We start from the raw sequence: 12663 nt of genomic DNA, 5'->3' as shown, positions 1-12663 counted from the left end.
ATTTATATAACTGAGTATTTAAGTAGTAGGTAAATATTTTTCTAAAAAAAGCTCAATAATTTTTAATTCCAGTCTTACGGTCTAATAATATCTATAAAACTAGAAAACATGTTTTAAAAATATTATAATTATAAATAAAGCTTAAGAAGTAATAATATAAAGTTATGACTTTATGTTCATAAGACTAAATTAGTAAAATATAAAAAACGATTATTACTTGTGTAACAATATAATATTTTTTAGTTATTTATGAATAAGTATAGATTAAATATCCAGATATTTATTATTTAATAAAATAATAGTATAGTATCATATGTAACCGAAAAAGTTCATTTTTTTTTTTTTATAATTCTGAATTTAAAAGACAAATATAATCAAGGAATATTAATTTAAAATAATTTCTTATTCACTGAAACTAGTGTCACTATTTTGATTAATATATGCTAGTTATAAGCATGGGTGTACGACGTATCAACGATACGTATATCAACGTATGTATATAATAATAATATAACTTTGTACAAAATATTTTTTTTGTTCATATAAAATTCATTACATTAAATATCCATTAACGCATATTAATAACGAAGATAGTAAAGATATTAACACTAGAGTTGATGTTACTGGAGAATTAGCTCCGTTGTAAAATCCTCCATAAACTTGTAGATTAGCTGTTTCGATGCTATGTTTACAGTAATCTCCATCTAAATAAAATTACAAATTTAAAATATTATAATTTTTTTCAAATTCTCAAGTAAATAGAAATAATATTAAGTAAAATTTATTGGCAAAAATCACAAACATTATATTATATTACACAGTTCGGATTCGGCTTATACATATATTATATAGACTATTGGCAATATGTTATTTTTTTGTTACCATATTCCAAGTTGTGCAAGGTTAACTGGTCGCTCATCTCGATTTTTTTCATATACTCATTATAGGTAAGTCATTAAGTACCAGTACACTTAAATAATATATGGTCAAAAACATCTCCAGTTGAACTCATATTATAACCATTTAGATGTTAAAAAAAATTTGGCCACGTTTCAAATATTTTCAGAGTATAATATATATCTCCCAATAGGATACATCCTTTACTCATTAATTCATTATTAATATGATATAATGTGTTTTAGATTATAATTCACATTACGATCATAGGTATTATACATATTTTTATTTAAGAAAATATTAATATTAATGTTTAATTATTATATTAAGACCTACCGTAATTCCAGCCTATAAACTGTCCTGTCCTGAGATTTTCATTTCGTAACCATTCTTCAAGTGGTTGGAAAAATTCTCTTAGAGCTGAACCATCTAGTTTATTCTCACCAATTGCTAGAGATAAAGTATCCCTCCAGTTTTCCGATGATCCAGATTCCATGATTTTTCTAAAATATAAAATTACAATCATTTAAATTTTAAATATAATATAATGTTTAATAATTGAAAAATTTATATTTTTTCTTATAAAATAAAATTTTAGTGTTAGAGATCGGTACATTGGTACATTTGAATGGTATCATAAATAAATAGTAGTGTAGTAATGCCAGATTTTATTTAATTGGTTGGCAAAGATTAGTTTCATTCATAAATTGTAGATATTAAGTGTATTGATTGGTTTTCTTGAAACCTTGAAGGTGTAAGGATTTTGAATTTATGTGATTATTTATTTTTAAATAATCACAATAAAACAACAAAATTTATTTTTTCAACAAATTTTATTGCTTAATATTCCAATTTTTCTATGATTTGTTTTTAGTTTTACTTGATTATTCTTAAAAATACAAGAATTTTTACGTAGATATATATTATACATCATTATAAAACCAATACATTCATTTTTTTATTCTTTTTGCTATTAGTCTATAAAAAGTGGCATTTTAAAACAGTTCTTACTTCTCGCAATAAACTATATAATTTGTTTTACGTTGTAGATGTCCTTCATCCTCTTTCTCTCTCAATATTTTATATTGCAATGTCATTGAGTCAAATTTGTCCGATAAAATGTCTTTGAAATAATTGTTTCATTAACTTAATTTAATGAAAATATCATTGGAGCCTCGTTCTCGCGATTTTATTATAGGGGTATTTGACAACCCCCACGGTTATAAAATGTAGTTAGTAAAAAAAAATAGTTCACACTATATATAGAGATATGATTATATACCTATACACTTTCAATTGCAGTTACAATGATTTATAATTAACTATCTATAACTTAGGTACAGTGTTCTATTATTTTGTTATAAGAAAAAAAAACAATTAAGTAAACTATTCAAGGAAATTTCCTTTTATGTATGAAATATTATAATGTACTGCGATACGATGGTCAAATGCGGTCGATCTTGGTCGCCGCCGAATATTAAGTATGATAAATCGCTCTATCATAATATAACACTGTATTATATTATATTATTATATTGTGAGTTTTGTGGGAAAAAATCGATTTGAGTGGGAGTGGCGATCACATAAACCATAGATATATCTGTATAAATTATACGTACATATTTCTCGCACTTATTATAGCGACATATGTTACAATCGTATCAACCGGCTTTGATTTTCGTTCATATATCGCAGTTCGCAAGTATTTATATATCTATGAATACTTGTATAATATATATATATATATCATATATAATTTAATACATACGGAATAATAATATGTATGTCATATCGCTCATTTCGGACGCCTTCGAGAATATTATTATTATTATTGTAATTACGAAGAAAAAAAACGAACGCAAACGACCTCGTTACATCATCACAATAATAAATAATGACCCGTTAAATGTTTTCCGTTGATAAATGCACACATTATAGCTATACATGTATACATCATACACGTACATCTCACGCGGAGTATAGACCTATTCTCTACGATTATTATTTACTATTATTGTAACATTCTCCGTATTTTAGTCCTGCACAGGAAATACGTCCACCGAGAGTTTCACTTTTTTGTTTTCCCGTCGACAAAAGACCTATTGCACCGTTATAAGGTATATAGTCGCGTACACTGCATAGCGTTGAACATGAGTGCCAGCTGCTGCAGTCGTACGACAAAATCAACACGCCGAGCGCAGACCGGACATCCGGACGTGGTGTTAGATAATGATAATAATAATAACAGTATTATTGTCGCAACGGCGGCCGACATATTACTGTCGCATCTTCTACCTGTACCTATATAATAATATGATATTGCAGAAACGTTTCTGAAAGCCCGGAGGTGCGGTTGACGTGATGCGAGAGAAGGATGCACAGTGCATATATGATACTATTTACATACATATTATCTACAATAGTATAACATTATGTAATCCGGTGTATATATAGTTATAACATATTAATTTAATTTAAAAACAATTAAATCGATAAAATTGATTTCATAAATCCATTCACGTAACGATGGTGCTTGTTCGACAGAGCTAAACATTTTTTTTTTATCGATTTTAGGGCATTAATTTCTTTTTAGATATAAAATTTATAAGATAGATATTGCCAATATGTTATTTTTGAATATTACGATAAAATCGTTTAAGCTACATAATAGATAATGTTCTTTTACTCTTAAATACTTAATGAAACGTACGGTTTTGGAGGATCGCCAAACAATAAATTCTAAATTTCAAAGTATCGTAATAATTTGCATATCATAAATATTATGACATAATTTGATGGTATTTTTTTATTCAATTTTTATAATACTTGCTGTGTCATTTAAATTATTGTCAAAAATAAATTAAAATAAGTATTTAAAAGTTTTAAGTTTAGTTTTAAAACTAATTTGTAAAAGATAATTTTAAACGCGAATTTAGTGAAAAAAAATAAATGAATACCTAATTTTTGTTTAATAATCAAACCTATAATGTCACCAACAATATGATATTCTATTGCTTGACTAGTTGCGATTTTTCAGTTAAAGATGTTTGTATAAAAATATCTTTTTATGACATACACAATATAAACATATAATGTTATTTATTTATTTATTAAGTCATAATAGGTTGTTGACATATAGTATTTTTAGTATACCTTTTCATATTTCATAAAACTCTGATTTTAAATATTATACCCATCTTATTCTGCCATGCGTTTATTTCAATTCATTAATATAATATTATACTATTACATTTTAATAAAACGTTACGATTTGTATTTTGTATCATTATTATTATAGCACACAGTAGTCGTCCTTTCTTCGATGCCATTTAGGTCTGCACCGCGAGTTCTACAATCGAATCGATTTAGTGGTGATTCACACCATACCGCGATCGTATCAAGAGGTCGTCACACCTGTATGTGTTGTACCTGTCTTAGGGTCTTACTCTTACAAATTCTTAACAAATCAGAATTTATGCCATTTATGTTTAATAATTTCAAATTTGTGTTGTTACCTTTAAATATTAAAGTAAGAAGACTTATTATAAAATATAAAGGTAACATCCGTGTATTTTTTTTTAAACTTTTCATAGAGCACGTACACTATTTATACTTAAAAAGACTCGTCATATATCGCTTGAAAATTAATAAATTGTAAATATCAACGATAGAACATAAGTTATGTTCCTAAATTAAAGTCTATTAAATTTGCAATAATTTATTCTGTTCAAAGCTAATAACATAAAATTGGTTCTGCTATAAATTGCAAATTTAAACGCAAATCGCTATGCTGTGCATTTGTAGGACAGAGACAACACATGTGCTGATGTATGACATCCTGTTCATAAACGTTATGTTATAATAATAATATTTTGACGGTAGAATATTATTATATCGACTCGATTTAAAAGCCAAGGACGAAAACTGGAACTCTGACCGCGGACGACGAGCAAAGACCAAGTCCACGAATGGCATTGAACGACGAGTTGAAAATATACTTTGCTATTATTATTATTATTATTGTCATCGTCGTTGTCGTCGTCCCGCGGCAGGTAAACACGAACAATACGATCTACTGACAATATATTATTCGCGCGTATTATATATATTATGTAAATTGTATATTATGCGGCGTCGTACGGCACGCTATTTCATGACGTAAAAAGAAGAGACGGAAATTAATAACAACCGACTGGACGGTGGTGGCTGCGGGTAAACGCGTATGATGTGGACGTTTCACTGGAAAATTGACGTTTGAATAGACCGCACTAAATATAATAAAATATTTTGAAACACGATACATACACGAACAACTGCTCCGTTATACAACACGGAGTTATTTAGTTATAACTGCGTATGGGTACTGCACGCACGACGATCGATTTCGCCGACATTATAATCTAATGACATCCAATAAAAACATATTTTCCAAATCACTCACTTTATTATGGCGCCCGCCTCCTTGCTCCGGTAAATGTCACATTTGTGTAGCAATTTGTTCGGGTCGTTTGGTCTGTACTGTCCGGACGCCAAGCACATCGCCTTGTGTATCTGGAACTGCAGAACCGTTCCGAAATAATATCTAAACAAACGTCGATTTATTATTGTATTAACAGATATTACACAATACACAAAAACACAATAATCATTCTGGTAAACAAAATTACCAAAAGATAGCAATATTATTATATATGAACAACATGTTTTTTTTTGTTTTAAGGCTGGTTATAGCGGGAGATCAGGCGTTCGTGTGTATAGGTATACTATATAGTATTTTCAGTCCAAACTCGTTTTCTGCAACTCGTCGTCGAGCAAATTTAAAATAATATTATTAATGTGTAAAGAAAAAAAAATACTCGTTTTATATGGTCGAGTTTACGTAATGGACGAATATTGTAGACGACTAAAATAGCATCGACGAGTCTGAGGGAATTTATCTTCTAAGTGCAAATGTCAACGACCCACCCCATATTGGGTAGTTGTGTTTTCAAATTCAAGGTTAAGATGGTATTTATTTTCTTATTTTTAAATAACAAGCCTACCCGCAAAATAAAAACGTCTTTAACAATTTCGAATAATATTCAAATTTAATGTACATTTTAACGAGTTGAATATTTTTAAACAATCTCAAAACTGGTTTATTTTTTTGTCAACAATGTAAAGATAATGACAGCAAAATTCTTCAATAACAAAATTCCTAATTTACAGAAATTCTGATTTTTACTTAATTTCTATAGCTTATAGAAAATTTAAATATTGTTATTCAGTTAATTTAATGTAAGTAGGTACCTAATATGTTTATTAACATATCTATAAATAAATAATAGAATATTTATTCTAAAAAATAATATTTTAATATTTGTACCTAAATGTCTTGGATTTTAAAACCTATATTTTTAATTATAAAAACAGTTATGAAAATCTAAGTTATAATTTTTGTATAAACGTCAATTATTAGCTATTAATTAATAATATGAAATAATATATTAAAAGGTAACACGACTACAAGTCAATCAAATTCCAACCACGTATGCAAGGTCAAAAATAATAATATGATGTTTGATTTAATCAAAACATTTTCCTCTTATAAAACAACGCATAAATTTAAAAAAAAAATCATATTAGATTAAATTTTAATAATTTGGTTATTGGCCAGATCGGTTAGGTGATAGTTAGTTAATATTGATTTGGATTGGCATAAAACGATTACAAGACGAATAGACAATAATTAATATATTATTTTGTGTCATAATAAGCATTGCCTACTTTGAGTATTAGTGCAGTGTCCGAGTATTTATTTTTGATACGAGTTGGCGAAAAACACTTATTAAATTTTCCAATGAAAGTTAACAATAATGTTATTATTATTATATCGGTTGCAGAATCTATAGGTATACTGTTAAACTGTAGACACGTAGTAGTAATAATAACAATACCTTTTTACTATATTATTTTATTTTATGTTCACGTTAAAACGCTATTGCACAATTTAACTATACAATGAAAATTGGTTTTATTATTTAATTTTTTTTTTTTTTTATCAAAATATATGATACATACATAATAATATAATATTATGTTATTAACAGAACGTATAAAATATATAATATACGCAACCACAGTAGCAGACGTTCAATAGATAATCTATATCGTGTTATGTGATTACACAGACCCTATTCTATTCCAAATTTTCATGACAATTTTTTTTGTCGCTTTCCATCGTTTTTAAATATATGATTATCATATAATATGATATTTATTTTTATTTTATTGGATGTTGTTATTTAACTAAAAGCTGTCCAAAATCTTTTGTTTGTGTAATTTAATATTTTTTAATTATATTGCTAGGTTTTCATCAAATATACAAATTTAAAAAAGAAAAAAAACAATAACAAACTTAATTTTTAAATTTGGTGAAAAATTAGAAATATTAATAAAACATAAACTTTCCATTTACACCAAACGAATAAATGTAGCTGAAAACGGGGACAAAACAGAAACCCTTTGATGTTTACCGCTTACTTTAAGTGAATATGAAAAATCTATCCAAAAACAAATAATGCATAGCTAGCTTAGATAATATCACAGAAATGTTTTCATTTTGTCCCCTATTTATCTGAAGATAAAAATTTTCTATTTTTTTGACTTGATGTAAACCTGGTTATATTATGTACACTATTACTAAATGTAACAACTGTTGTATATACTTATTATGTCGAACGTCGCTATCGAATTTTTGGTTATCTCGAACTTCATTCAATCCCCTTGAAACTACCATTACACTAAATAGCGTTTTTCTCTCGATAACTCGAAATAAAATTAATCGTTTTTCGTTATCTCGAATACACAAATAATATTTTTATTACGGTAAAAACAAAAAATTAAGCTGTATATTCAGTATAAGGATTGTGATTTTACGCGTTTGGGGTCATTCATAAATAATATAGTGAAATGGAAAATAAGCATATTAAATTAGGTATATGTCTTTAAAATTAATTTTTACGTTCTTACAAAAACAAAAGTAATATTAAACAAACTTTAATGATAGATTTTTTAAAAAAATAATTTATTTATTCATCATTATAGCTTATTGATATATATGTAGTATTAGTACTTTAAGTATTCAAGTTATGTATTTTAAGCATTCAAATTATTTACCAATTTTTTTAAGAATTTTAATAAAACTCGATATCTTGAACTTTTAGATAACTTTTCCTGTTCCCCTTGAGATTTGACATAACAAGAATCAAAACTCTGTGGAGTTATATATATTCTTATTTATTCAAAATGCATTGCTTATAAATAAGTTCAGATGACAATACGGTTAATACACTTTATAAATAGTGGAAAGAAACCTACTATTTTACAGTAGTGTTTATTCTATTTTAACGTAATTGTTTGTACATAAAATTAGTGGTGTTTTACTCTGACAAACTCAAAGACCAATTCATAATTCTTATAAAAATGTTCAATGAATTTATTATACCCGTTGAAAATTACTATTTTACATGTAATGTGGAAATGTTCATAAAAGATGCTCAAGATAAAAAAAAAAAAATATTAACTGTAGATTGTGTAATAAATAGTTTTTAAGTGTCCTACTTAAATACTCAATCGGCAGATTAAAGAATATATAATAGGTACAAACATTTTTACATCTATCTTGATTTTTAACTATAATATAGAAGTACCTATCGTACTTGACAACAAAATATTTTGTATAATCAGATTAGAGTTTTGAATTTTTAAAGGGTAGTGTTTAGTTCATATTGTTTTTTAAATATTATTGTGCCTATTATAGGAATAAATACTAAATTCATAGCAATAATTATTATTGCTCATGAAGTATGGACAAAAAACAGGAGGATTATCGTTTTTACATCAGCTAGTTACAGTATACAATAATTCAATTGAATTTCACAGAAGCAAAATATATTAATATGTGACGATACATAGCATATTATCAAACTGGTTACGCATACCGATATTTGTGTAAAATAAATAGTAATGAGATAATCGTATTAGTGTATTACCTAAATGAATATAGTCAAAAATAAACATCATATTAACTAATCTATAGTTTACACAACTAGTGGAAATTATTTGGGTCAACAACTATGAAATTTTAAAGAAAAAAATACTTTTTCTCTTCTTTTTATACTGAACAAATAAGCCGGTTTTAGGGATATAGTAATATGTATAGTCAATCATTTGCATTAATAGGCTCAAACTACTAATCATCCAAGGCTAGTATAATTGTCATATATATATATATATTATATTTAAAAAACAAAAAAGGAACACTTAAATTTAATTTTAAAATAACTGTGTATCATTATATTGAGTAATTGTTGAATAGAGTACAACTTAATCAATTTATCGTAGATTACATTTTGTCCATTTAAATATCAAATGCAGATATAATATTACGGTTTATCAATTATTTACGATAAACACTAAAGTTCTGCATAGATTATAAAGGAACGATGTTCTATTAAGCATAATATAATAGAGTCTGTGGATAGGGGTAGAACATCACATATGATACTTATAATTTGTATCATTAATTACAAACACCAAAATGCTTTATGTTTGAATAATCTATTGTAAAATAAAATATTAGTTATTAGTTATAATTTATAACATTTAAAAGTTATAAGCAGTTTATTTATTTTTAATTATTCCAAATCACTATGTTATAATATTAGTTTTATAAAACACTGACACAATTTTTACTTAAAATTATGAACAATATAATAATAAACTAATTTTATAATAACGTTAATATAATATACTTAGTGTACAACTATACAATGTATATACCTAATATATGTGTGTGCTCCATATATTATATCAATAACAATAATGAATAAACTCGAATCAAAACGTACCTATTCGTGCGTTTAAATTGTAATATTACAATATGTATTGTATTTTATTTAAGCGTTGTTATGTATTGTATTTCTATCAAACCACACCACATTGTATGTCGTACATCTATAATAATATAATACGTAACTCAATGACGTACAGTTAAGCAATTTTTATTAAACGGCAAAATATTAAATAATCAAACAAATTGATTTCATAAATCTATTCAAATCACCCCGATGCTTATTATGTTTTATCTTCCGACAAAATAATAACACGTGTATTTTTTTTTTAATTTCTTTTTAGTTGCGATTGAAATGAAAAGTTTTATTTTTCAAAAAAGAATCATATAGGCGTGTATTATAGATACCTACAGATTATTCATGGACACTTATATACTTGATGAATACGTTTTAGAACAATCACTTTTTAACAACAAATATAAATGTATTATACTAATTATTTGTATCATTACATATAAAAATATTATGAGCAGTATAACATAGAATTTTTATTTAGTTTTGTTTATACTTATTTGAAGTAGGCAAGCAATCAATTAGCGTATGTGTTTAAAAATGTTAAATTTAGATTTACACATTGTCGATGAAAAAAATAAACTGACGTATGTGGTAATAAAACATAAGGACAGATAATTTAAAAAACATGTTTTCATTTAATAAATAATTGTGATTTGTAGTTAATTTGTCTATACATTACTATTATTACGAAATACTCATACAAGCAATATTATACTCTACAAATACTAATTCTACTCTGATTTTTAATTATCTATTGAGATATTTTATTTTATGATTGATTATCTACGAGTAAAATAATGACAAATACTAATCTAAGGACAAGACTTGAGCAACGCCATAATACTGTAATATAACTTATGACATTCCATTATTAGAGTCGAGTGTAAAAATACTCCATAGCTGATAATATCCGACCCGAGTGATGATAAATATTTTTTTAGTACTCGCGATCTGAGATGCGAGAAAACGATTTTTTTTAATGGTCTGAATAATAAAAACGTATGAAAATCGTAGAATTAAGTATCCGCCATTAGTCATCAAGATGTCTCTCAAAATATTCAGCGCGATTAGTTATAATAATATATGACAAACGTTAAAATAGTTTTATTATTTGACAATAAATAGACGTGTTTTTGTAAATTCAATTATTTTAATATAATAAAAATGTAAAACGTTTGCCAAACAAAAGAATATTGCACAGCAGGGGGAAACCGGTTGTGAAGAGCGAAAATCGGTTTTGTTACACCTCGCGGTTCATAAGACGAAAATAAAATAGAAAGATGGGCGTTAGAATGAAATAGCTAAGAAATCATTCAAACATTTGAAACCATACATTTGACCTATACAATATAAAAAAAACTAAACTATTTAACACCCAACTTGTAGTTCTACCTAAACCATTACGATAAATCATAATTAAATATTCATTTTTGAACTTGGATTCAAATAACATATTAAATTGATCAATTATATTATATTTACTAAGAATAACAATGTTATTAATATAAGATATTATTAGTTAGTTATCAAACTTGTGTATGATAAAATAAATTTAACATATTTTTGAATAATTAATAAAAAAAAACTCAAATTTAACTAAAAAAATATAAGTATAATAAATACACAACAAAATAGGTATTTAAATAAAAAATAAAGATTGGATTAATTGGACATTGTTGCATTAAAATTGTGAAATGTATGATCAATGGGTTTATGTTATGAAATTATTATAATAATTTAAAATGTACACAAAATTATAAAATGAATAAAAAGATAATTGGTTTAAAAATTACGCTTTCAGAATAATTTAATACAAGAATAAAATACAATCATTTGTGACATGTGTGATGTGTACAATGTATATTACCCTATATAAAAATTGCAAATAAAAAAATCAGTGGTAGTTAGGTAATTGCCATATTATAATAATAATTAGTATGGCCAATACTAATTAATAAACCAATTGAGTAAAATACAAATTAAGTCAATACAGAGTCAAGGATTAAGAAAGGCAAAATAGAAAATTATTCGTAAGCCTTAAAAAAAATGTATACATCAATATTTTTAAAATAGTATTTGGATTATATATTAAGTAGATATTTCAAATGTACTGCCACACGTTATATCAATTATTTTATATTATTTTTTCTTATACTAATTAGTATAGAATATAATATCAATTGTAATTAACTTAAAAATATTAGTTAATAAAAATAAAAATCTAACTAATCAAATTTTTAAGAAGTATTCAAATTTCAATAATTTATTTATTTTTAGTTTATATATTTTATTACATACTATTATAATTTATGTAAAACAAGAATTATATAGAAAATATTAAAATTTAAATAAATATGTAATTATATATATTTTTTAAATTAATGAAAAGGTATTATAAATACTAAGTTGTAAGTCTATAGTGTTGATGTGCCTAATAGGCATTATTAGTTTCTTAGTTTCCGAAACAATATTATTATAAAATAAAAATCAGATTTTTCTTTCTTTCTTTCTTTTATTTTTTGAAACAAAAATTATGAAAAATGTAGGGAATAACTATGATAGCTTATTGTAGAAATTTATAGTTTAAAACGTAACAAAAACACTATACATAAGAGTATAAAAATTACTTATTATAAACAAATCATTAAGGCTTTTTGATACATTCCTTAATCGTTTTATGATTTCATTAACTACATATTTAAAAAACCAAAATTTAAATTATTAAGTATTAATAATAATACTTATAAATATATGTACATATATAATTATACCTTTGACTATATTATTATTATTTATTAATTTTATTATTATAATAATTTATTTTCTCACGAAAAAAAAATTTTAAAAACTATTTGAT

General features: G+C 25.3%; 1 protein-coding gene across 1 annotated transcript in view; it reads right to left on the bottom strand.

Annotated features, from left to right (window-relative positions):
* Positions 1–321: 321 nt before the first annotated feature.
* The window catches only part of LOC113554090 (angiotensin-converting enzyme-like), a 38388-nt gene continuing 26046 nt past the window's right edge, over positions 322–12663 (bottom strand). Inside the window, exons 12-14 of the mRNA XM_026957781.1 lie at positions 5339–5479; positions 1234–1400; positions 322–704 (exon numbers count right to left, since the gene is read on the bottom strand). Coding sequence (XP_026813582.1) covers positions 553–704; positions 1234–1400; positions 5339–5479 — 460 coding nt within the window. The 3' untranslated portion in view covers positions 322–552. The remainder of the gene's footprint in view (positions 705–1233; positions 1401–5338; positions 5480–12663) is intronic.

This window comes from Rhopalosiphum maidis, chromosome 2 (genome assembly GCF_003676215.2).
Source record: "Rhopalosiphum maidis isolate BTI-1 chromosome 2, ASM367621v3, whole genome shotgun sequence".
NCBI classification, from domain to species: domain Eukaryota; kingdom Metazoa; phylum Arthropoda; class Insecta; order Hemiptera; family Aphididae; genus Rhopalosiphum; species Rhopalosiphum maidis.
Note: the sequence above shows the minus strand (reverse complement) of the source record. Positions and strands in the feature narration are given on the sequence as shown.